General features: G+C 52.6%; 1 protein-coding gene across 5 annotated transcripts in view; it reads left to right on the top strand.

Moving 5' to 3' along the window:
* The window catches only part of TK2 (thymidine kinase 2), a 28,448-nt gene that overhangs the window by 580 nt on the left and 1,836 nt on the right, over nucleotides 1-26,032 (top strand). Inside the window, exons 2-10 of one of the 5 annotated variants that reach the window (XR_007136261.1) lie at nucleotides 549-586; nucleotides 7,134-7,208; nucleotides 9,010-9,063; nucleotides 11,127-11,216; nucleotides 13,053-13,126; nucleotides 21,547-21,635; nucleotides 22,647-22,726; nucleotides 24,933-25,013; nucleotides 25,419-25,485. Coding sequence is in view for 4 of the 5 variants with exons in the window: in XM_047789827.1 (XP_047645783.1) it covers nucleotides 313-367; nucleotides 549-586; nucleotides 7,134-7,208; nucleotides 9,010-9,063; nucleotides 11,127-11,216; nucleotides 13,053-13,126; nucleotides 21,547-21,635; nucleotides 22,647-22,726; nucleotides 24,933-25,013 (636 nt within the window). In the remaining variant the exon portion in view is untranslated. Of the gene's footprint in view, nucleotides 1-297; nucleotides 368-548; nucleotides 587-1,196; nucleotides 1,217-7,133; nucleotides 7,209-9,009; nucleotides 9,064-11,126; nucleotides 11,217-13,052; nucleotides 13,127-21,546; nucleotides 21,636-22,646; nucleotides 22,727-24,932; nucleotides 25,014-25,418; nucleotides 25,486-26,032 lie in introns of those variants that run through there. The other 4 variants (XM_047789827.1, XM_047789824.1, XM_047789828.1 and 1 more) reach the window with 4 other exon arrangements.

The following is a 26,032-nucleotide window of genomic DNA, read 5'->3' as shown; positions in this document are numbered from 1 at the left end:
TCCCTCTCCCCCGGGAATGGAGACCCTTCCCTTCACAAATGAGAGCCCCTTTAGAGCCAAGTTCTGGCATTCTTTGGCCTCGGGCTGTTCAGTGCAGCTTAGAACCCCCTGTGAAGTAGGGGGGCGGGGAGCCTCGATGTCAGCCCTCAGCTTGCAGGAGAAACCTGGGTCCTGAGCCAAAACCCGTGCCTGCTGTACCCGTGAGCTGTGTGCTAGCGAAGGCCGCTCTTCTCTTTAGCTGGACTCCCGTCAGTGAAGATCATAAATATGAAACGTGGAAAATGGAAAGCATGATACACTAAGTGAACAAAGATGAGCACAGTTGGGTCCTACACGTGCCGACAGGACCCAGGCGGCAGTTGCATAGGTAGACAGCCTTGGTGGGTCTGCCCCTATCCACCTAGGAGGGTCCCAGTGTCAGTGGAAAACAGTTTTAGGGCAAGGAGTAAGCATAAAAATTACTATTTTTGTGGTGGTTTAGAAAATTAGGACAAAGAAGAGCGAGCTATTTAAAACTGAGTTTAAAATTGATTTCCTTTCTTTTGTAGATAAAGATAGAGAAAATGAAAAAAAGAAAAAATCAGTGGTAAGTCTCTCTTATGTACACTTTCTCCAGTGTAGGATTATATGTATGTACATAATACACACACATACATGCACATATATGCATGTTTTGAGGAAGGGAGCGAAGGGGGATATACACATAGTTAAAAAAAAAACAAAAAAAAAACAGGGAGTTCCTGTCGTGGCACAGTGGTTAATGAATCCAACTAGGAGCCATGAGGTTGCTGGTTTGATCCCTGGCCTCACTCAGTAGGTTAAGGATCTGGTGTTGCTGTGAACTGTGGTGTAGGCTGCAGATGTGGCTCGTATCCTATGCTGCTGTGGCTGTGGTTGGTATAGGCCTGCAGCTACAGCTCGGATTAGACCCCTAGCCTGGGAACCTCCGTATGCCGCAGGCGCAGCCCTAGAAAAAGACCAAAAAAAAAAAAAAGAAACAAAAATCCGAAAATGAATACAAGGGGATCTTCAGGACTAAGAAGATCTTTCTCCATCCCAGGGCCCCAGATCCCCTCCCCAGAGGCCACCTCTGATACCAGTTTTACCAGTTTCTGCTGTGGCCTTCGTGGGTATCTACACAGGTAGACGACTGCATGTACTCACAGTGTGGATTTGGAGTGTTAGCCTGATGAATGATGACAGAAGGATTTGAAAGGTGCTCCTCCTGTGTGGGGAAGGTTGGTTTGACTATGGGTTAGTGGGTGGCAACCTGGCTGTGAGGGCAAGTCTGCTGACCACCGCTCCCAACCCACCACTGCTGAGACGGGCAGGTGGGTGGGGGATCACAGAGAAACCAGGGGCGTCCACAGACATGGGTTCAGCCAGTGCAGTGACTTTGAGGTGCCAGCTCTTGGGTGGGGCTGCGGCTGGTGTGAGGTTGAAGGTCAGAGGAGGATCAAACTGGACATGTCCATGGGATGTTGGAGCCATTTGCTAGCTGTGGTGGGGAGCAGCATTTTAGTCAGCGTTAATCTAGAGGCTCAGTTTCTTTTTTTTTTTTTCCCCCTTTCATTTTTGGTCGTTCCACAGCATATGGAGCTCCTGGACCAGGGATTAGATCTGAGCCTCAGTTGAGACCTAAGTTGTAGCTGTGGCAAAGCTGGATCCTTAGCCCACTGTGCTGGACCTGGGATCAAACCTGCGTCCCAGTGCTCCCAAGATGGCTCCTGATCCCGTTGCGCCACAGTGGGAGCTCCCAGAGGCTCAGTTTCTTAAAGGAGCTGGACGTTGATAGATATGATTGGGAAGGGACTGGCTTGGTGGGTGGTGGCAGGAGTACCTTGCCTGGGATCTGTAGAGAGCTGAAGCTGTGGGCAGGCCCCCTGGGGTACGTGGGGGGATGGAAAGAGCCTGGGAAGGAGAGAAGTCACATGAAAAGGACTGGTGATGAAAACGCTTGAGATTTATGGAAGCTTGTCAAAGCTAGAGGTGGGGTAGGGTATGGCAGCAGGCACCGTAGATGGGAAGGGGCATTGATGCATTATTGTCCAGTTGAATGTTGGGCTAGGCCTGTCCTAGGTGCTTTCTGGGTGTGGTCTGCCATTCTCCAGACACACAGTGGGTGGGCCGTGGGAAGTGGTGTGGAGCCTGCATTCAGGCCCAGGGCTGCTCTTAATCATTCAAGTCCTCTGGGCCCTGGGGACCCGGACATCCAGCAGCCTGTGTGCTTAGCCTATGAGGGAAATGGCAGTGAGTAGGACAACGGTGGCTCCAGAATCAGGGAGTAGGGGTGGGGCTTCTAGAGGATGACGACTGAAGAGAGACTTGGGGAGCTTTGAGGCCTCCTGGGAGAAAGAGGAGAGGGCGCGGCAGGGGTGTTGGAGCAGAGGGCACTGCAGGAGCAGGTCACAGAGGGATGAGAGCCTGAGGCTGGGGCCCACCCAAAGGGGTGCCCTGTGGGTGGGGCCGGGACTGGAGACAGATCCCAACACCCAGAGCCACTGAAAGACTTTGCTGGACATGATGTGGCTGACCTCTCAGGAGGAGGAGGTGGACCGTGGACAAGGGATGAGGGGTGGCGCTGGGCTGGACTGGAGGCGGGGAGGCTGCTCAACCGGGGGGGGCTAGAGACCTTAACTGGGGGCCAAGAGACAGCGCAGGTTCTGCGAATGAGTAGGAAGCAGGGCCCAGGGCTTTGCTGAGTTGCTGGGTGAGGAGGAGGACATCTAGGGCCTTGAGGTGTCTGGACAGAGGGCTCAGCCTTTCCTGAGGACGGGCTCAGGAAGAGAGGCCATAGGTGGGTGTTGGGAGGTGGTGAATTGAAGGGACATGCCATGGGACAGGACAGGGAATATCTGGGCCGAGCTGCAGCTGGGACGTGAGTCACTGCCACAGAATTACAAAATAAATTCCAAAGTCTAGTTTGAAAGTGCAGGGGGACTAAGATAATCAGATGAACAAAGCCTGAACAGACATTTCTCAAGGGAATTTATTAATGGCCAGTAAAGGTAAGAAAGTGCTCAACCTCCCTAACAGAGCAAGAATGCTTTTGGAAATGGAGCGGTGAAAGCTATGGATCAGACCGGGGACCTGGGTTCCGTCCTGGCTCTGCTCTTTGGTAGAGGTGGCCAAGCCCTAATTTCCCCATCTGCGTAAAGGGGCAAATAATTCCCAGCCATGATCGTTGTGAGGATCAATTTGCAATGTTGGCAAAGCCCACTGGGGCCAATACTAAATGTCTAGTCGGTGGCGGGCATCATTATCATTATTATGAATAGAACTGACAAAGATTTAGAACGAGATAAATCCAGTATTGGTAGGGTAAGCTAAAATGCTCACTCACATCCTGCTAAAAGGTGTGCGCGTGGGGACAGCATTTTTGAGGGTAATTTGGCATCGTGCATCAGTAGCCATGAAAACGCATTTATCTTTTGATGTGGTGGTGACACTTCTAGAAGTCTGTTGAAGGGGAATAGTCAGAGCCAATGACAAGGATGTATGTACAGGCATTTTCGCGACAGCACTATCTGTCTTATCAAAAAAATGGGCATCGCAAAACAGTTTTATCATAAAATAAAAATAACGACAGAAAGTAACAGCCGACGGTAGAGATTTCAATAGTTCATGGTGTGTCTTATATGATGGAATATTCTTCAGCCATTGAAAAGCATGTTTTTGAAAAACATTTAATGACCTGGGGACGTACTCGGTATGTAAGAGATGAAAAAAATAAGGGTAAAAACATATGAAATATGATCCAAATGAAATAATATAGAAACTGTCCATAGGGAAAGAAAACAGGAAAGGAGTTGTCAGTGGGTGTCTGGAAAAGTGGGTGTGAGTGCAGGAGAGGGAGAGGGAATTTGGAGACTGAGGCTGGAACTCTTAGTTCTTTGAATGTGAGATAAAATTAAACTGGGTTCCTTTATAAAAAATGGCTCTGTTGAGTTATGATTTACATACCCCCAAATTCACTAGTTTTAAATACACAGCTTACTGATTTTTTTTAGGAAATTTACAGAGTTGTGCAACACCTCCATCTAATTTCGGAGCGTTTTATCGCTCAGAAAAGAAACCTCATGCCCACTGCAGTCACTCCCCCGGACCCAGGCACCCGCTACCCTGCTTCCTGTCTCTATGGATTGGCCTTTTCTGGAGGTTTCCTATACACTGGAGTCATACAGCGTTTTGGTCTTCATGTCTAGCTTTTCTCACTTTGCAGAATGTCTTCGAGGGGCACGCATGTTGAGCAGGTGTCTGTCTGTGTGTCATTCCTTTGTGTTGCCGAACAGCGAGCGATACTGTAGCGTTTCGTGGTGTGAATGTCCCATGCTTTGTTTATCCATTTGCTGGTCGTTAGCCATTTGGGCAATTTTCCATTTCACTGCCGATTTCTCAGGGTCTTTGATGGGACAGCATAGATTCTGGCTCTTCCAGTGGCGGCTTTGGAAAGGAAAGCCTGGTTCTGATTTGCCGTCTCAGTGGCATTTGTCTTTGGAATCATGAGTGGCTGCTGCTGTCTTCTTTTCATTCTCTATATTTCTTACTGTGAGAAGGCTTGGCTTCTGTCTGCAGAAAAGATTAAATGTTGTGATTTTCAAATAAGGCCAGGGGGTGCCTCACCGTGTCTGTTACCATCACAGAAAGTTGGAATCCAGGCCCAAGGGCAGACGCAAGGGGAGGTAAAGCTTGGCACATCCTGCCAGGGTGGGGAGCGGGTGCCTGGCCAGCCACATGCTCCCCGGGCGTCGTAACCATCTTTTCTTGGCATTTCCTGTTCCTTTTCTCCTCCAGTTCACGCTCACTCCGAGCTCAGTGGATGCCGGGCCTGGCTCCGAGTCCTCAGGGCCTGGCACATGGAAGGCCTTCAGCCAGCTGTGGAAAGACTCTCAAAGATGAGAAATGTGTAGAGAAAACAATACTTGTCTGCAAGATGCTGAAATGGGGTGATATTTCTCTCTCAGTGGGGGGATCATGGGCAGTATTTTCTGCCTTATGATTTTCTCTGTTTTTGTCAAGGGGTGTGCACTTCTCTTATTCTAGTTTCAGACATCACTTAAAAAAAAAATTAAAGACTTCCTTTGCCCGGCTCCTTTCTTCCCTCCACGACAGGAACTTTGTGCGACTCTTCATGCCTTGCCTGCTCTAGCGGGTAAACCAGTGGGTAATCCAAGGCCTTCGTTCTGCCAACTTGCAGAATTTCGTGGTGGGACTAGGAACACGTATTCTGGGGAGAGGGTCTCACGAAGACCTTCCTTGCAGTGAACAGGAAAGAAACAATCTGTGCAGAACCATGTTGAAGTCAGGCTGTTTTCAAGTGTCTAGGAAGAGGGAAAGCCCTTTCCTCTACAGAACAACAAGAAGTCCGCTCCCCCGGTGCCCTGATGGGACCCTCTTTTGCGCACTCTTTTGGGTTCTTCTTAGAGGTTCTGGTCCTGAAGGAGTGAACTGTCGTCGAGCCGGGGTCGAGGGCCAGGCCTCCCGGATCCCTGTTACAATCAAGGCAGGAAGAAACCTTCATATGCGACTGCGGGAGAGTGCAGGTGCTGGGGAGCTCGTGGAGCTGGGCCCGGCGAGGCAGCCCCCCGTGAGCCCGTGTTTTATGGAGAGTGTGGCTGAGGATCCACTGGGGTCATGACGAGGGGTCTGCCAGGCCTGGTATGAATTCCAGCTTTTTCCCCACCAACCCTGGCACCTGGGGCAAGTCACCTGGTGGCCCACGTTTCTCTGGTTCCTCCAGCCTGGGTGTAAAGGTCGCTGTGCAGCAGGGCAGGTCCCCTGTGGCTCTGTGTACCCCAGGAAACATTGAATATGTGTGTGTTCTCCCGGGCCAGTTCGTCTCCTCACTATGTGGGACTGCCTGTTTCCTCTCGTGGTCTCTGGAGCCAAAGCCACTTGGCCCGTGTCGCCAGCAGCCCTGGCTGAGCAGAGCCTTGTCAGAGTTGCTGGGCAGCACGTTCGAGGGCCCCTACCCGAGTCTGACTGAGAGGGTCTGGGTGTTCCACTGGTGCTCCTGGAGCAGGGTTCTGTGGGTTGCTCACTGAGAAGCCCCACCCCGGACCCGCGGGGCTCAGCTTCCTGTGCTTTGAAACCACTTGGAGAGCTTTCCAAGGTACCGAGGGCGAGTCCCACCCAGAGATGGTGCTGGGATTGGTCTGGGCTGTGGTTTCCTTGTGGAGCTTCTTAAAAGTTCCCCGCTTAGCTACATGATTCCAGCACATACCTAAGTTGGAGAGCCCCCGCCTAAGCCGGAGAGCCCCCTGCCTCAAGCGCTTTCTTTCTCTGCTCTGAGATGCTTGCAGGAGGCTCCTTGCCCTGGTATAGGTAGGCCCCTGCCCCCGGGGCCAGCAGTGCGAGCAGAGTCTTGGGCCAGACTCTGCCCCCTGCTTTACGCTCTTCTAGAGCCTCATCTTTCTCTGCTGGGAAAACCTGGAGACCTACTTCTCAGGTGCTGCCAAGGTTAAGGTCAGAATTGGTATATGTTACACATCCTAGTCCTTCTCTCCTGTCCTGATCCCGTCCTGTCCACGGCCAAGCGTGTTTTCCTGCACACAGTGGTGAGTTGGGTTCTTCATAACATGCGCGTGCTTCCCAACCTGAACGCCATTCGGCTCTGGTTAGGGAGGCAGGACCCTTAGGCCTGAGATGTAATAGTCTGCTGGGGAAGGGCAGAGCCAGGGTGGCCGAGGGCCAGCTGTGCAGGGTCTAGGGGTTGACCTAAGGGACGTTTTCTGCTGGAGGACAGTGGTCTGGTGGCTGCCCCTGGAGGAAGGGATCAGGTTGTTAGTTACTGTCACTAACAACTGGACCTTGGGGGTTTCCTGCAGTGAGATTTTTGTGTACACACTGATGTCTTGGACTGAACCAGTTATGCTGTTCACCTGCGTCCTTCCCTAGAAATTCTTCCTTGATACTCCCTGGGGCACTCCATTTCTGGTTCAGGTTTATTTATTTTAAAAATTTTGGGGTTTTTGTTTGTTTGTTTGTTTGTTTTGGCCACGCCTATGGCATCTGGAAGTTCCCAGGCCAGGGATCGCATCTGAGCCAGAGCAGTGACACTGCCGAACCCTTAACCACTAGGCCTCTAGGGAGCTCCCCATGTGTGGTTCTGACGTGCACTTGTTTTTTTCTAGATCTGTGTTGAAGGCAACATTGCAAGTGGGAAGACGACATGCCTAGAGTTCTTCTCCAACACCAAAGACGTTGAAGTACGGCTTCCACACCAGGTTTCAAGGCACCTGCAAGAGCTTGGTGTCTTTATTAAGGCTGCGAACTAGCCCTGTCCAGTAGAAGGGCTGCTGGGGAGTTGAGGGCATCCTCTGTGGGAGGAGGGAGCGGCCCCTTGCAAGCTTGTGCTTGGTTTCTGGCCACATTTGGCACCATGCTCCCTTTCCCATGGCTGATTTTGCTTTGTACCCTCTCACCATATATCTTAGCCATTTGCTGTGTCCTGTGCGTCCTGGTGACCCAGACTCAGGGAGGTAGGGGTCTGGGGCATTGCAGACACACCTGTCCTGAGCGGTGTAACTCTCACTGAAGACCTTGCAGCAATAACCGTCGCACCAGCAATGCCAGCTAGCCTAGCGAGGGTCATGCTCGATGCCAGGCACTGTGTCAAGGCTTCCCTGCGTCGTGTAATTGATCTCATCCTTACCAGAGCAGTCCCTAGAGATAGGTCTGTCATTGCTTTAGTTGCAGAGGAGAACACTGAGGCTCAGCGAGCTTGCACGGCTTGGCCAGTGTCACACTGCCAGTGCGTGGAGGAGCCAGATCCCAGCCCAGGCCGTCTGCTCCAGGGCCTTGTTCGGTTCTGTGGTATGAAGAGCTTTGGGGGCTTTAGGTTTCAGCTCAGTGTTCTCTAGGTTTCTCTCTCTGGTGTAGGTTCTTCTGGCCCCTCTGTACCCCTACTTTCTACTCCTTCTCAGGGTTTGAAAATATGTGTTGATTTCTGTGGTGATCTGATGAATGTCTGCCTCCCCAGTAAGTTTCAAGTTGCATGAAGGCAGGGCTGGGGCAGCTTTGCTCCTGCTGTATCCTTGGGGTCTAGCATGGCACCCTGGACCGTGGGTGCTCAATGTGCCACAGATGGGGCACAGGTCTGGGTTGCCTAAGACACAGCCTCTGGTGGGCCTGAGTAGTGCAGCATATGCTCCTCAGGGACAGGAGTGGAGCGCTAAGACCCGGAAGGAGAGGGAGGTGGAGGGAATGATTCACAGAAGAAGGGATATTTGACTTGGATTTTGAAGGGTGTGTAGGAGTTCTCTATGTAACAAAGGTTGAGGTGCCGTGAGGCGAGCTGGGCACCCTAGGCGGAAGGAACAGCATGAGCAAAGACACAAAGGTGTGAACGGTGGGGGAAGGTTGCTTGTCAAGGGTCCCGTGCGTTGCGTTCCCTTGGTCTCTTGTGAACTCTGGCACCTGCTCACACGCACTTGAAGGTCCCCAGAGGGGTCTGGATAGTCTCAAAATCTTGGCCCCAGGAGCGCCGTTTCCATCCTTTCTAGTACACAGCTGCACACCTAGAAAGGCTCCTGGCATAGTTTATGGAGGTTACTAAAGAAACGCGATTCTTTGCTGTCGGTGTGCCCGGCACGGAAATCAGAGGGAGGAAGCAGAGGCAGAGCAGACTGCCAGGGTCACAGGAGAGCCCCCAGGCAGGGAGCTGGGCTCAGGCCACAGCCTAAAGCGCCAGAAGTGGCCTGCCTCTAGGCTTGTCTCACCTCCCTACCTGGCCGCCAGGCTGGGCAGTGGAGACCAGGGTGGAACACATGGGGGAGGGTGGTGTGTGCATATCCTTGCACATGGGGGTGGACGGAGTGGGTCTCGGCCCGTTTCTCCAAGTCACGCCAAGAGGCCAGGTCTGGATGGCGTTGTGGCCTTGCAGGGGGTGTTGCTCAACTGTCTTGGCCCACACTGGGCGCCCAAATCTTGACTGTCAGCCCCAACACACTCCTGCACAGGGCTCAGGACTGAGCAGCAGCAGCTCGCTGATGAGTCCTTTCCTTGCAGGTGTTACCAGAGCCTGTGCCCAAGTGGAGGAATGTCCGAGGCCACAATCCCCTGGTGAGTGTTGTTTCCCGTGGGCACCACCAGCTTCCCCTGAGGACGCTGGGGCTGGTGCCTGAGCCTGCACCCTGCCCAGACTAAATAAGGCAGAAACTGTCAGAATCTTTGACTGAAGCATCCCAGAGAGGGGACAAGAGCGAGAGAAGGTGAGAGAAGATGGGACGCCAGTTGTGGGCCTGACAGAGAAGCCTCAGAAACATTCCGTCCTCCAGGCCCCAGCGAGGCACTGGGGCTGCGTCATTGTGTAAGAACGAGAGCTGCAGACCTTAGGGGTTAGGGGTGGCATTTCACGGGACACGGTCCAAGTCTCACAAGTCTGAGTATCAGTGGTACAAAGAGCATTTCCTATGATGGTCTTAGAATAAAAAATAATAGAATTCGGTATTTTTATACGTGTGTCCACTCGGGACAGAAGAGCAAGATTGGTGTTTTTTGTACAAAATCTCCATTCATGGCTTTCTCTGAATTGATTTTCTCAGGCAGAAAGGTATTTGTTTCTGCAGCTGTCAGACAAGAGGGAGTGCTTCTCCTAACCTTCCTAAGGTTTTCTTTCACCCACAGTTAGAAGTCTGCAATTGTTTTTTCTTTTTACTGCCACACCAGCACATATGGAGGTTCCCAGGCTAGGGGTTGAATCAGAGCTGCAGCTGAGGCCTAGACCACAGGCACAGCAATGCCAGATCCGAGCCACATCTGCGAGCTGCACTGCAGCTTGGAGCAACAGCAAATCCACTGAGTGAGGCCAGGGATTGAACCTGCATCCTCACGGACACTAGGTTGGGTTCTTAACCCGCTGAGCCACATTGGAACTCCCAGAAGCCTTCAGTTTTCAGTGCAGAGCACCAGAGTTTCATTAGTTCAACCAAGGACAAAGAAAGCAGAAATGTGGAAAAGAGCAGATTGGGGTTATTAGCAAGCGGACCCTGGAGCCGGAATATTTTGTATCTGCAGGCAATGGAGAGGGGTGGAAGAGGTTCTGATTTTTTTTTTGTCTTTTTGTCTTTCCTAGGGCTGCACCCGAGGCATATGGAGGTTCCCAGGCTAGGGGTCCAATTGGAACTGTAGCTGCCGGCCTACACCAAGCAACACCGGATCCTTAACCCACTGAGCGAGGCCAGGGATTGAACCCTCAACCTCATGGTTTCTAGTCGGATTTGTTAACCACTGAGCCACGACAGAAACTTCTGCTTTTTTGTTTTTTGTTTGTCTTTTTAGGGCTGCATCCATGGCATATGGAGGTTCCCAGGCTAGGGGTCAATCGGAGCTGTAGCTGCTGGTGTACTCCACAGCCACGGCAACACAGGATCCTAACCACGTCTGCGATCTGAAGCACAGCTCACGGCAACACCGGATCCTTAACTGACTGAGCGAGGCCAGGGATGGAACCTGCATCCTTATGGATGCTAGTTGGATTCGTTTCCACTGAGCCACGACGGGAACTCCGGGGAAGTTCCGTTTCAGAGAGGATGACTGGGAAGGCATTTCTGACAAGGTGACATTTGAGCAGAGATCTAAACAAAGCGAGGGGGTGAGCCGTGAAGATATTTGGAGGAAGAATGTTCAGAGAGAAGGCACAGCAGATGCAAAGGCCCTGAGGTGGGCTCACGCTTCGGTGTTTGGGGAACACTAAGGCGGCTCATGGGGTTGGAAGCTCAGTGAGCCAGGGGAAGAATGGTCTGAGATGGGAGGAGATGGCTGTGATTGTCTGGGCCCTGTGGGCTTTGGCGAGGGCTTTGGCCTTGGTTGTGAATGCAGTGGGAAGCCAGTGAATGCACTGAGCAGGGCAGTGATGGGAACTGGCTGCTAGATAGAGAGCAGACCCCGGGGGCTCAGTGAACACGATTGAATGACTGAGTGACTGCGCCCTGGGACTTTATTACAGCTCCCGTTACAACTGTTCTTGGGCCGTCCTCTACCTGCGCCAGTGTCTGTCTCTGTGACCATGTTGGGTTCATCTCTGGCCCCAGCCCAGCCTATAAGTCTCATGAGATGGCTGTCAGTGACCGGAGTCCTAGAGATGGAGCATTTTGAGATAAAGCCCTGTGTTCTCCCCCCTGCAGGGTCTGATGTACCGTGACGCCTGTCGATGGGGCCTCACGCTGCAGACGTACGTGCAGCTCACCATGCTGGACCTGCACACTCGTGCGCAGGTATGTTTCAGAAGCTTGGTTTCAGCCTCCTTAAACACAGTTTCCTTCAAATCAGGGCCAAGTCGTTGCCATGAAGGGAACCCTCCCAAGGAAGCGGCTGGGCCTTCAGTGCTGCTCAGCCTCCTCTGTCCCTGGGGCCAAGGTCTCTGTTCCCACAGGTCTCTGAGGACTCGCCTCTGGCCCCACCCCTGCCAGCCTCAGCCTACCCAGGAACTGGCCCTGATGCCACATGAGCCCGAGTCTTCATGACCTGAATGTTCCTGGGCTCATCGCCTTTGACTCAAGTTCTCCTCACAGTGTGGTACCTGCACAAGGAGCAGCAGCGGCACCGGGAAACTTGTTAGAGATGCACATTTTCTGTCTCCATCTTGGACCTGTTGAATCAGAAATTCTGGAGATGAGGCGCCGCAATCTGTGTTTTTACCAAGCTCTTTGGGTGCTTTTAATGCACGCTCTTTTCCTCTGCGTGAGAACCCGCTATATAACCTTCACAAGGCCTCTTCGTATTTTTGGTTCAAATTCTTGAGAGAAAGAATCTGACTGGCTCGGCCTGAGGCAGATGTCCAGCCCTGGGCCAGTGCAGATCATGGGGCACAAACATGTGCTTGGACCCTTGTCTGTGTGTGTGAGAGAGAGAGATAGGGCAGAATCTTTGAGAAGACAGGCTGGCAGTGGGGATCCCACTGGCACCCGAGAGACTGACATTGGAGGCTCTCCTTGAAGGAGACAGGAGATCCCTACAGCCAGTTGCTGTGACACAGCCATTCGCTGGGTGGTTTGCAGAGCTGGGCACTTGCAACCTAGCTTTCATTTTGTAAATCTGCATCTTTTAAAAGTGGAAAAGGACAGGAGCAGAACCCTATGAATTTCTGTTTCCCCAAAGATCTGTCTGAAAGATAGAGATCAGAGGATCTAAGGTGGGCGCTCGCCCGACTGTTCCTGAGTGGGGGGCTCCATCACAAAGGTAAATCGTGTCTAGTGTGTCTGAATTTAACGGGCCAGAGCTGTGTTCCCGTATTGAAGGGAGTCTTTCAGGAAGGAGGCAGAGAAAGAGATGGTCAGACTGGAAAAGGGGAGCAGGAGGAGAGAGGGATGAATGGGGAGCTAAGTGACGAGAGGACGGAAAATGGAAAGGGAGGCAGGTGGACAGAGAGACGAGCAGGGAGAGAGAGAGTCTGAAATTCCCAAGTTATGGCTTTGAATCAGCCTCTGATTGGCCGGTTCTGGTCCCAATGGTGCTGTGGTGTCAGAGGAAGGGCACCTCCGGCTTCCCAGCGGGACCCTCTGGACAAAGGGAAAGGCTGCCTGTGGAGGGCGTGGGCACGCTGGCAGAGCCGCAGCATCAGCATCCTTTCCGGCAGGGAGCCCCCACCCATGCTGTGAGAGGCCGTGCAGTTGGCAAGTGTCCTTGTGGGGTTCCAGAATGCCCCACCCCAGCCCTCTCAGAGCTTCCCCTGCTTAAGCAAGTGCACCCTGTTCAGGTCCATGCTAAGTGCCACACTTTGCACTGGCCACCACTTTCCTGGTCCATGCTGGCACTTTTTCCAGCGCTTCCCCAAACCCTCCGTCCAGTGAAGCCTCACCTCTCCTGGGGAGAGGCTGCTGCTGACAGGCCTTCCCGCAGGTCCACTGAGGCTCAGGGTGCGGGCAGGGCCCAGGGCTGAGGGAGCCTGATCTGAGACACGTGCTTCTCCTCGAGTGGCCGCCTCCCTCTCCTGCGGCCTCTCAGGTCTTGTGCTCAGCGAAGACCATAGGCGGGGGAGAGACGGGCTTTCTGCAAGGCTTCCTGACCCCTGCTCTTTGCCTGAGTCATAATCACTTTCTCTTTTCTTCTAGACGTTACCTGTACGATTGATGGAGCGGTCGATTCACAGCGCAAGATACGTTTTTGTAGAAAACTTGTATAGAAGGTACCGTAGTTTACATAATTAGTTATTAAACCATTACATTTTTATTTATTTATTTATTTATTTTTTGTCTTTTTGCCTTTTCTTGGGCCGCTCCCGCGGCATATGGAGGTTCCCAGGCTAGGGGTCGAATCAGAGCTGTAGCCACCAGCCTACGCCAGAGCCACAGCAACGCGGGATCTGAGCCGCGTCTGCAACCTACACCACAGCTCACGGCAACGCCGGATCGTTAACCCACTGAGCAAGGGCAGGGACTGAACCCGCAACCTCATGGTTCCTAGTCGGATTCGTTAACCACTGCGCCACGACGGGAACTCCCCATTACATTTTTAGAAGTGAGATTGGGACTTATATATCTAATTGACAGCTGTTGAGTCTCTGCTGTATTGAATCAGTTATCTGTTGCCACAGTGACCCTGTGTAATAACCAACTGAGCCCTTGAGCCTGTGTGGTCCCAGAATGAGAGGCTTTGTCCCCCCACCTTAACCATCCCCAGTGCTGTGGGGTTGGGGTTGGCGGCCAGGGCAGGTCCTGACTGTGGCTGTGTCTTCTGGCCTCAGAACTTCCTCGTGGGCTCTGCCCTGCCAGCAGGCAGCGTTCCGGATGCTGGAGCCCTGTCTCCTCCCAGCTCTGGGCTCCTCAGTGGGGCTGGGGCGTCTACTGCTGGCTTACAGGACCCTTGGCTCTCTCCTCTGCACCTGCTTGCCAGCACCTCCGCCACAGGGAGGAGAGGCGGGGGAGCCGAGAGGACGAGGGCGCCCCTCTGGTGTCCCTTTACCGCAGACCCTGGCACTCGGGTGTGATTCCTTTGACCCTGCGTAGCTGGGCTCTCTCCGTCTTCTCATCGTGGTCAGCTTGGCCGGTTCTGTGTGACAGCCAGTGGCTCTTTTTGAAGAGGGTGACCTGGAATGGAATGAGGTCAGGGGGAGAGTGGGGTGTGGACTTAGGTACAGCTGGGTTCCATCCCGGCTCTGGAGTCCTAGTGAGCATGACCCGGTTCCTGAACCTCTCTGAGCCCTTCTTTCTAATCCTGTCACCCATTTCTGGTGACCCTTTGGACAGGTTGCCTGGTGAAGGTTTTGTGGTCCTTGCCCACCTTGGTCTTCACGAAATTGGCCAGTTTAACCCCCTCGACTGCCGTAGGCTGCCTGACGCCTGTGAGCCTCTTTGCTTGTCCCGGGGGCAGGGTTAGGCGTTGCCTGATGTCTGGGCTTTGGTTCCTCACACCCACGGCTCTTCATTACAGCGCTTCTGACAGTGGTTCTCTATTCCCTAACCTCTCGCTGGGTCCCTGTCACTGGTCCAGATACTGGGGCCTTGCCCTGGGCTGTTTCATGGAAAGGGTAGGAAAAGGCTGTAGCTTTTCTTTTCTTCCTTCTTTCTTTCTTCCTTCCTTCCTTCATTCCTCTCTCTCTCTCTCTCCCTTCCTTCCTTCTTTTCTTCCTTTCTTCCTTCCTTCCTTGCTCTTTCCTGCCTGGCATTTCATAGTTAGGCCTCCCCTGGCCCTCCCAGAATGCCTGGCATCGCAGTTAGGGTTTCCGTGGACAGTGAAGCACAGAAGAAGTATGCAGTGTCCTTGAGTCCTGGGACCTAGTTGTTTTAAGTTTTCCCATCCTTCAGAGGCATGGATTTCCCTGAAGACCTTGTTGGAGCCTCAAGACTGATGGGAGCCCAGAGGCTGTCAGTTGGTCCATGGCCTTGGGTGCTCCAGAGGTTGCCAGGAGCAGCAGGGCACCCTGGAGGGCCAGGCCATTTACCACTTTGGTCTCAGGGAGATGCGAGTAGGTGGTGCTCCTCAAACCCTCTCCCTGGAGTCCTCCAGAGGCAGAGGGAAGCTCACCTAGGCGGCTGCCTCCCCACAGGTCCTCCCAAGCCGGGGAGCCCGAAGCAGCCTACTGACAAACTGGCAATTTCCTTGATGTCACCTCTGTTATCTTTAGAGGATCATTTAGACTTTGCGTTCTCGTATCCAACACGTCCTTCTGATCGTACCTGTAACAAACTCTCTGCTCAGTCTGTGGCTTAGAGTCCCCCTCCCTCAGCCAGTCTCCCCAGAGTCCCCGAGTTAGGGAGGCTGAGAGGCCCCTTCCCAGTGCTGGCCATTGCCTTGTGGTTGGATCCAGCTTGTCTCTGTTCCCTGGAGATTCGGCCATGGCTCGTGTGTTTGAGGGGCAGAAGTTTGTGTAATTTTGCCACTGGGGGTTAATTGCCATCGAGGAAGATTCTGGTTACACAGTCTTTCCTTAAAGACGTAAAGAACCTTGCAGAAAAAGCCTTTGACACCATCCAACACCTATTTCTGATAAAAACCCTTGAGAAAGGGGGAGTAGAGGGAACCTACCCCAACAGAGTAAAGGCTAAATATGACAAACCCAGAGCTAACATCATTCTCAGTGGTGAAAAGCTGAAAGAATTCCCGCTGAGATCAGGAACAGGACAAGGTGTCCGCTCTCGCCACTATTCTTCAGCATAGTTCTGGAAGTCCTAGCCACAGCATTCGGAGAAGTAAAAGAGATAAAAGGAATCCAAATTGGAAAGGAAGAAGTAAAACTACCACTATTCGCAGATGACATGATACCATACCTAGAGAATCCTAAAGACTCTACCAAAAAACTGTTAGAGCTCATCCATGAATTTGGCAAAGTTGCAGAATGCAAAATTAATACACAGAAATCAATGGCATTTTTATATACTAACAATGAAAGATCAGAAGGAGAAATTAGGGAAGCAATCCCGTTTACCATCGCATCCAAAAGAATAAAATACCTAGGAGTAGACCTACCCAAAGAGACAAAAGACCTGTACTCTGAAAACTGTAAGACACTGATGAAAGAAGTCAAAGAAGTCAAACATACCATGCTCTTGGATTGGAAGAGTCAGTATTGTCAAAATGACTATACCACCCAAGGCAATCTACAGATTCAGTGCAATCCCTATCAAATTACCAAGGGCATTTTTCACAGAACTCGAACAAAATACTTTAACGTGTGTTTGGAAGCACAAAAGGCCCAGAATAGCCAAAGACATCCTAAAAAATAACAATGGAGCTGGAGGAATCAGGCTCCCTGACTTCAGACTATACTACAAAGCAGCAGTCATCAAAACTGTATGGTACTGGCACAAAGACAGAAATATAGATCAGTGGATCAGGATAGAAAGCCCAGAATTAAACCAACGCACCTGCAGCCAACTAATCTATGACAAAGAAGGCAAGAATATACAGTGGAGAAAAGACAGCCTGTTCAATTAGTGGTGCTGAGGAAACTGGACAGCTACATGTAAAAGAATGAAATTAGAATGCTCCCTAACACCATACACAAAAATAAACTCAAAATGGATTAAAGACCTAGATGTAAGACCAGATACTATAAAACTCTTAGCAGAAAACACAGGTCAAACACTCTCCAACAGAAAGCAGAGCAACATCTTCTCAGACCCACCTCTTAGAGTCATGACAGTAAAAACAAAAACAAACAAGTGGGACTTAATTAAACTTAAAAGTTTCTGCACAGCAAAGGAAACCCTAAACAAAATGAAAAGACAACCCACAGAGTGGGAGAAAATCTTTGCAAATGAATCGACTGACAAGGGATTAATCTCCAAAATTTATAAATACGTTCTGCAGCTCCATACCAAAAAAACAACCCCATCAAAAAATGGGCAGAAGATCCGAACAGACAGTTCTCCAAAGAAGACATATGAATGGCCAAAAAACACATGAAAAGATGTTCAACATCACTCAGAGAAATGCAAATCAAAACCACGATGAGGGACCACCTTACACCATCCAGAATGGCCATCATTGAAAAGTCTATAAACATGGAGTTCCGGTCGTGGTACAGCGGAAATGAATCTGACTAGGGACCATAGGTTTCAGATTCGATCCCTGGCCTCAGTGGGTAAAGGACCCGGCGTTGCCGTGATCTGTGGTGTAGGTCAAAGACAGGGCTTGGATCTGGCATTGCTGTGGCTCTGGCGTAGGCCGGCGGCAACAGCTCAGGTTAGACTCCTAGCCTAGGAACCTCCATATGCCGAGGCTGCGGCCTTAAAAAGACAGAAAAGACAAAAAAAAAAAAAGTCTACAAACAATAAGTGCTGGAGAGAGTGTGGTGAAAAAGCAACCCTATTACACTGTTGGTGGGATTGTAAATTGGTGCAACCACTGTGGAAAACAGTATGGAGATACCTCAGAGAACTAAACATAGAACTTCCATTTGATCCAGCAATCCCACTCCTTAGCATCTATCCAGAGAAAACCATGACTTGAAAAGACACATGCCCTCCGATGTTCATTGCAGCACTATTTGCAATAGCCAAGGCATGGAAACAACCTAAATGTCCATTGGCAGAGGAGTGGATCAAGAAGATGTGGTACATATATATACACAGTGGAATATTACTCAGCCATCAAAAGGAATGAAATACCGGCATTTTTGGCTACCCGGATGGACCTAGAAATGGTCATGCTAAGTGAAGTCAGCCATACAATGAGACACCAACATCAAATGCTTTCACTGACATGTGGAATCTGCAAAAAGGACACAATGAACTTCTTTGCAGAACAGATGCTGACTCACAGACTTTGAAAAACTTACGGTTTCCAAAGAAGACAGTTCAGGGGGTCGGGGGGAACATGCCAGGGTTGTGGGATGGAAATCCTATAAAATTGGATTGTGATGATCATTGTACAACTATAAATGTAATAAATTCATTGAGTTAAAAAAAAAAAAAACAAGAGTAAATAAAAGTATGCTTGGTAAAGAAAAAAAAAAAAAGACTTAAAGAACCTGAGGAACTTCTGAGGTGTGGGCTTGTGCTGGAACCAACAGCCGAAGGTGGCGAGAAAAGACTCACGCAGCTCCCACCACTCGGGCGATTGTGTGGCCCAAGCCCCATGGGCTGAGTACTTGAACACAGAGGTGTTACAGGATTGCCTGGTTGGCGTTTTCTAAGAACAGAAGGAAGGGGTGTGAGTGGCCCAGCTGGGGGAGTAACGTGCTGACTCACCTGGGCTGGTGGTCGGGGGATCCATTCAGACCGTGTTTGGAACAACAGGCAGTTCTCCTACTGCCCCGATGGGCCCCGGGCCTTGGACTCCTCCTCACTGTGGTGCAGACCGGGGACTCCCTGCCTGGGTCATGGGCCTGAGAGCTGTGACCTTCCTCTGGCCCAGGCCAGAGGGACCCTGGACCCGCCAGCCCCCTCGGCTGACTGACGTGGGAGGGTGTGTGATGCCACTGGGAGCATAGAGGTTCAGGGTCATGGAGAGCCAGGCTCAAACCCCTGGGCTTAACTCTCTGGGTCTCATCTGTAAATTGGGGCTAAAATCGACCACACAAGGTCTTGTGAAAACAAAAGAAGGTAGTGGGTGCAAGGAGGCTGGCGTTTGAGCTCAAGTTCTGGTCCACCCTGTGCTGTGTAAACCTGGTACTCTGGGCCTCTGGAGAAGGGGCAGCAATGTGTGTTACTCAGGGCAACGGGATTCATGTGGACCCATGACCTTGATTTTTGCCCCCCTCAGATGAGGGGGAGATCCTGTGAACCCCCCCAGGCCACCCCTGGTCGGTCCTGCCCTCTCTATGTTCTGTGTAAATAAAACCAGTGCCTCGGTGCTGGTGCTGGGCGGCCCGTTCTCGAAGCAGACAGGACAGGAGGAGCCGGGCAGCTGCTGAGAAGCAGAACCGCAGGTGCAGATGCAACAGCACCTGCTGCCTGGCGCTGCTCAGGTTCATGGAAGCCAGCTTCCATTTCCTCGCTCTGCTCAGCCAGTGGCCAGTCATCCTGGACGCCCCAGCACCCATTCCTACAGCCTCGGAAGGGCTCTCCTGGCTCTTGCCCTCAAGGGGGCTGCCCCGGAGCCACCTGCACGGGCCTCTTCAGAAGAGCTTGGGCAAGGGAGGCCCAGCTTCCCTGTCTGTTCTTGGCCCCTCGGGGGACCCTGGTTTGCCTGGGTTGGGCTGGCAGTGGGGGACCCCTGAGCCACCCAGGAAGAGTCCTCTGACCACCTGGAGCTGATTCCCAGGGGAGCAGCAGCTCTCAGGCTTCAGACACCCACGCAGGTGTGATCCCATCCCACAGCTCCGGCCACCTCCTGGCACACGTGACACTTCGTTGTGATACCGATTGGCTTCGTTTTGGTTAACACTGCTGCGTAGGTCCTGAATTGTGACTCAGTTCAGTGGACACAGCTCTGAGGATCCCCCCGGCTCTGGGATTTGACAGTCTCCCCGAGCCTCGCAGACCCCTGTGGGGTCCTCAGAGACATCTGGCACCAGCTGTCTGGCATCAGTGTTGGGGACCGTATTGGGCGGCTTTCCCACCATGCTGCTCAGGGCTGGCACCCTTGCATTGCTGATCTGGGTGGGGTCCCCAGGCTTCGTGTTTGGTGGAGGGGGGCGGGACTGATCAGCAGCTTCCTTTTTGCACATCGTCATTCCCTTGGAGTCCGCTTTGTTCTAGAAAAGGAAAACATGTCAGGAAGAGTGTTTTGATGTCTTGAATATCAAATACTCTCAGCTGCAACTAACTGCAACCCAGCTCAAAGTAGCCTGAACAATGAGGTTGTTACAGGGTGTCTTAACGGCAGGCTTTGGGGTTGGTTTCGTTTGGTGGCCCTGCTGCTATTTCTCTTTGTTTTCCTACTCTGTGTCTTGTTCATAGCCTCAGTATGATCCCCTCTTGGTGACAAAATGGCTGTAGCAGAACCAGGCTTCTCATCTGCTGGCCAGAGAGCGGGTGTCTTGCCAGTGGCCTTCCTATAAATGTGAGGAAGCGTGGTTTCTATAAACCCCTGCAAACCTCCCTCAGGTCTCACTGGTCAGGTTGGGCCCCCATGGCCAGGGGATGCCCCGAGCTGGTCAGCTTGGCGTGGCCAGGGCAGGGGATGTCCCTAAGACCAGTTGGTTTACCCTGGAGCTTGGGGTGGGGTCTGGTGTCCCTGTACACTCGGGCCTGTGGGATGGTCCCTGAATAGGTCCCTGGGCTACTTTTAAGGAGATGGGAGAAATGGACTGGGGGATGGGCTACCACACCAGCCTGTGGTCACAAAGTTGTTACCTTTAGTAGCTGAATTTTGGTCCCCTCTTGATATCCTGGGACTCCCCCCCTTCCCCTCCCACGAAGCTTCCCCCACTCATTCGGGGCTCCTTGCCTGCCAGTCTGCTCTGGTCTCCCTGCAGAGGTCTGATGCCTGAGACCCCTTAGGGCGCCAGCAACTGCCCTCTGCCCCTGCTGTTCTCCGGGCACCATGCATTTTCCTGCTGCTCTGCCAGGCACAGCTTTTCTGTGCCCAGGGCCTCGGGTGGTCTCCAGGACCAGGGAGGGTGTCCCCCTCCAGGCTGTGCCACGTCCTGTGGTTTAGTGCCCTGCACAGCCCCCTGCCCCTTTCCGCAGGCAGAAGCCCCCCAGCTGCAAAGGCTCAGGCACCTCTACCCCCACGTAGCCAGCCTTGCAAACCCAGTTCCCAGCCCATCCAGGGTGGTTTTCAGGATGGGCGGAGTTCCTCTTCTGCGTGTGTGTGTGTGTGTGTGTGTGTGTGTGTGTGTGTGTGTTTCCTCCAGCTACTGCCCGTCCTCCTGTCTCCTCCTTGCTCATCGCCAGGGCAGAGGACGGACGCCAGGTCGCCCTCTCCCTCTCGGGCTCTTTCTTCCTGTTGCTTTTTCAGTTATCACTTTAAATATGCGGCAGTGCCACCCGTCCGTCTGTCCCCCCACCCCTTGAGAATGAGTGTGTTGTGAAGTTTGGGAAAATACAGAAAAGGATAAAGAAAAAAGCCTCCCGTGGTCTGACAGTTCAGAGAAAAGCACCGTGAACCTTTTGGTGGTTGTGTTCCCAATCTTCCTTCAAAATGTGTGGGGGATACTCTTGGAAGCATGGTTGGATTGTGCTGTATATACAGTTTTCTGTTTTCGCTGAATGATGAACATTGAATTATGTGCATTTTCCATGTCATTAAGTATTATTTTACAACCTCATCTTTTAGTCGCTACGTGGCTCTCTGTTATATAGACGTGGTTTAGTTTTTCATTATTTTAAACAGTGGGCATCCATGATTATTTCCACAAAATCAACTGCGGGAGGTGAGGTGGTTTGCTGCTCCACTGCCCAGCCTGGGCGCTGTCCCCGTTCTCAGGGAACAGGCTTCATAGCCTTTTCCTTGGCCTGGCGTTCCAGGCCCAAATGAATTCTCCCTCGGGCTGTGCTGCGGTAACTTGCCTTATACGGTAACTGAACCTGGCAGCACAAGATTGGAGGCACTTAGGGTCTTTGTCATCGTTGCCTGTCCAGTGTCTCATGGATCACACTCTGCTTGGTGCCCTTGGCAGTGCCCTTTCCCAACAGCCACCCCCAGATGCTTCTGGGGAATGGTGCAGCCCAGGAACTTTCTCGTGGGGGAATAAACGCCTTACGCCTCTCGTTACAGTGGGAAGATGCCTGAAGTGGACTACGTGGTTCTGTCCGAATGGTTCGACTGGATCGTGAGGAACATCGACTTGTCCATCGACTTGATAGGTGAGAGGGTCCCTCCCTGGCCTCCCTCCCCGGGGCCAGCAGGTGGGTGGGGGCCCTCCCCACTGGGGACTCTTCCCCCTCATTAATTCAGCTATCTCCCCGAGGGCAGACAGAATCTGGGGCTTGGAGAAGCTCGCTGGCCCGTGTTCCTCACGCTGCTGTCCCCTGCGTCCACTGTGGCTCAGCTTGTAAGGGAGGGAGGACAGACGCTGGACATTTGCTGAGACCTGCTGGGTGCCAGGCCCTTTGCTGAGCTCTGTCTCCACATGGAAGCTCATGCAGCCTCGCAGTGACCCTGTGGGGCTGGTGACATGGAAAGAGAACCAAAGTCAGGATGAGGGTCAGGATGCCCATCAGGGCCACATGGCTGATCAGTGTGCTGGCTGCGAGCCGGCCCCGGGCTGTGTCTCCTGCTCGGGGCTGCTGGCCGAGGCTTCTCTCAGGGCCTTGCCTGTGCGCCTTCCTCCCCCACCCTTCACTTTCACTGCTAGGCCATGAACAGTCACTAAAGCCAAGTATTTGGTTTTTTAATTTATTTTTATTTTTTACTTTAAAAATTTTTTTATTATTGTTTTTATTACTCAAATGAATTTATCACATCTGTAGTTGTATAATGATCATAACAATCCAGTTTCACAGGATTTCCATCCCATAACCCAAGCACATCCCCCCACCCGCCAAACTGTCTCCTCCAGAGACCATAAGTTTTTCAGTGTCTGTGAGTCAGCATCTGTTCTGCAAAGAAATTCAGTCTGTCCTTTTTGCAGATACCACATGTCAGTGAAAGCATTTGATGTTGGTGTCTCATTGTATGGCTGACTTCACTTAGCGTGATAATTTCTAGGTCCATCCAGGTTGCTAAAAATGCCAGTATTTCATTCCTTTTGATGGCTGAGTAATATTCCACTGTGTATAGGTACCACATCTTCTTGATCCAATCCTCTGCTGATGGACATTTAGGTTGTTTCCATGCCTTGGCTATTGCAAATAGTGTTTTTTTTCAAATCTCAGTTTATCTCCAGACCACTCCTGAGACCTGTTACCAGAGGTTAAAGATGAGGTGCAGGGAAGAGGAGAAGGTCATTCCACTGGTAAGAGCCCCTTTCACCAGTGGAGCATGCTCCGTCCTAGCCTGGCCACAGCTCCTGGGTTCTTTGCACTGCTGTGGAGGGAGAGAAACAGGAACTGTGGGTCGGAGGGTGAATGCTCCCTTCCTCTGTGGCTGGAGACCCCGTGTGATGTCCAGGGCTGCTTCATTTCCTGTGGTCCTGGGCTCAGTGGTGGGCACCCTCTGTGCTCAGAGGCGGCCCTTCTCCCGGATGTTGTTGCCCAGGCGTCCCCAGGGCTTGACCTGTCCACCTCCTGAAGATTGCTGGCCTTTGTGCTGGGACCTGCCTGCTTGCTCGCTGCTGCATCCCCATTGCTCTGCCCAGCGCCTGGCTGGGAGGTGGTTCTCACTCATGTTTGCCCAGGGCCGCATCAGCTCTCATCGGGACTGTTGTAACAGACTCTCCTTGCCCTGGTCCCTCACTGTCCACAGCCCTGTCTGATATCCAGCCTCCACACTGCTGCTTGGGCGATGTTTCCAATATGGAAACTCAGGCCCCATGCCCAGCTCCTTCAGTGCCTCGCCTCACCACCATCTAGGATCAGGTCGGCACTGGTAATGTGCCGTCTGCGATCTTGCATGACTGGCTTTGTCCCCCTCCAGTGCCTGCCTCTCGTGTTCTGGCTATGAAGAACTAGTTGTGGCTCCCCATACTCTCTCACTCTTTTTCTCTTTCTCTTTCTCACTCGCTCGCACTCTCTCCCCACCCTCTTTTCACCATGAAATTACACAAATGTGCCTTTTTGTCATGGTTTCTTTTGCCTTCCAAATTCAGCTCACACGTCACCTCCTCCAGGAAGCCTCCCCTGACCTTCCCTCTACTGTGCCCCCTCCCCCGCAGCCTCTGTGCTTATTTTGGTCACAGCCATTAGGACAAATATACTGGAACTATTTGTTTATGTGTTTGCTACCCAGCCCTTGCAAAACCACCATTGCCTTTTTAAGATTAGAACTTATTCCCTCTGCATCCCCAGCATGTGTCCCAGGGCTGGGCACGCAGGAGTTGCTCTGTTCATCCTGAACTGAGTGCCCAAGTGAATGCTGCTGGAGATACATGGACAGAGGCTGGGCGAGCATTTACTTGTCTCTCACAGGGTCCGAGCTCAGGATGGGCTGCATGGGGGTCCTAGAAGTCCAGTCCAGCTTCATGGGGCTCTGGAATTCCTGTCCAGCTCCCAAGGCTTCCCAGCTTTGTTTTCCCCAGGCTGCCCAGCCTTGTTTTCCCCAGGCACCAGCAAGGTAAATTCCAGCCACGAAGGCCCTGGCCTCGCTCTGGGCAGCTGCTTTGAAATTTGGAGATGACATTGATGAGAGGAAGGGCATGAGGAGTGGGGCTGGACCATGCTGGGATGGAGCGCGGCAGCTCTGTGCAGTGACCCAGATGTTCCCAAGACACCAGTCTGGAGTCCTTCCAACTCGCTATCCAGGACATTGTCCTCATGGTTTTGACAAGGCCTGTAGGCCAAGTCTGTTGTTGCCAAGGGAGGAGTCGGTGGTGGGTAAAGGGGCGGCAGTGCACTTTGCCTGAGAGCTGCGGGGATGGGAGTAAATTGCCGCTTGCACCGGAGGTGTTTGTGGGCCGGATGAGACGGGATGGCACTGTCCCTGCCCTGCGCGTGGGAGGTGTGCCTTCCCCTCCTGCCGGGGACAGAGACATGGTGGCTGGGGGCGTATCTGGGCCCCTCTTCCCCGGGTTTCACCTGTTCTGGCTTCTGAAGTTGGTCCTTATGGTTTCAAGGGTCCACGCACGCATTGCTTGGTGGGGCGCAAGTGTCTGAGTGGGGATCCTGGGCAGGTAAGGGCCACGGCCCTCTTCGTTGGGAGGACAGAGGGGAGGAGTCAGAGGCTGCCCAGGACCCCCCGAAGGAGTGGTGGCCCTGCTGATGGAGAAGTGGCAGATGAGAGGAGCCTGCTGGGAGGGTGCATGCCAAGTGCCAGTGATAGAGTGCGCTGGAGGGATGGGCCGGTGGCCCAAGTGGCGCTTCTGACTGTTGCACTGCCCTGGCGGGTTGGCGGGGTGTTTGGCTGTGTTTATCGTTGTCTGCCTGAGCTGGCTTGGCTGTCGCAGGCTCCTTTATCCAAGCCGCTGCCCCGTGGTTGTTGACCTTCCGTCCACCTGCCTGCGAGCCTTGGGGAGAGGCCTGCTCCCCTCCCGACTCCCGACAGCCTGCACATCTTTTCCTCGGCAGGACTACCTGGCTGCTATTCACTGCCTGTATGAGGAGTGGCTCATCAAAGGGAGTCTTTTCCCCGTGGCTGCCCCTGTTCTGGTAAGGCCCCTTGACAGGGCGGGAGACTTTTCTAGAAGGAGAAGTGACCCAGGGAATGTTGGCCACTCCGCAGTCGGGGGAAGGAAGGGCAGAAACCCTCAGAGCTGGACGATTTGAAAGCAGGAGTGGGGAGGGTGGAAGGGACTCCATCTCCCGATCCTAGATCCCCATTCTGGATGGAGTCACGGAGTGAGCCGGACAGCCCTGTCCCAGTGTCGTCACACCGGTGCCACAGTAGCATCTCACTTATCCAGCATCATCAGCGAAGGAGCATTTTGGTGGCCGGAGCCCCAGACCTGGGTTTTTTGGCTCTAACTGCTTGGGGTGGTGGTCCTTCTGGTGCGCCCGCCCCTTCTCCAGCGATGGAGGTCCAGAGCCTCATTGCACCCTTTCTCGGTGACCCAGGGCATCTGAAGGAACATCAGTTGCTGTTCTGGTCTGTCACACAGTGATGCCTTTAGGAGGTGCTGAGGTGTGTAGGAAGTGTGCCCAGACTGCTCATGCCTTTGAGTTCCCGTGTTTGCTTGCTGCTCTCCTCTTGCCTACTGACACCCACCGTTTCTAACCGTGCTCACGTGTCTGCCCCGTCAGATTTGCCCTGCTTCCCTGTCCCCACGTTTTCTGATTTGCTGCTGCCAAATTTCTTGAGGTGGGCGCATGGGTACCGCAGACTGTTGGGAATGTGTGGGCCGTGGGGGATCCGAGGGAGGCCTGGGCACACACCGTGTGTGGCCTTGGGGACATCTGTTTGAGCTGCCCAAACATTATACAGTGAGGTTGCTGGAAAGTGAGATATTACTGTACTGGGTTTTTAAAGAAAATTTATCTTTTTCCTTATTATGGAAAAGTCGATGATATAAAATGATAAGGAAGTCACTCATGAGCTTGCCGCAGGGACCACTGTCATGGATTGTTAAGTGAATGTGTAGTTGAGAATGTGGATTGACCTAGAACCGGGAGCTGTTTGGCCGGCCTTCCTTTTCCTCTGCCTGTGACCGTGGCCTTCCCTGCCTCTCCCG

This window comes from Phacochoerus africanus, chromosome 8 (assembly GCF_016906955.1).
Source record: "Phacochoerus africanus isolate WHEZ1 chromosome 8, ROS_Pafr_v1, whole genome shotgun sequence".
Lineage (NCBI taxonomy): Eukaryota > Metazoa > Chordata > Mammalia > Artiodactyla > Suidae > Phacochoerus > Phacochoerus africanus.
Note: the sequence above shows the minus strand (reverse complement) of the source record. Positions and strands in the feature narration are given on the sequence as shown.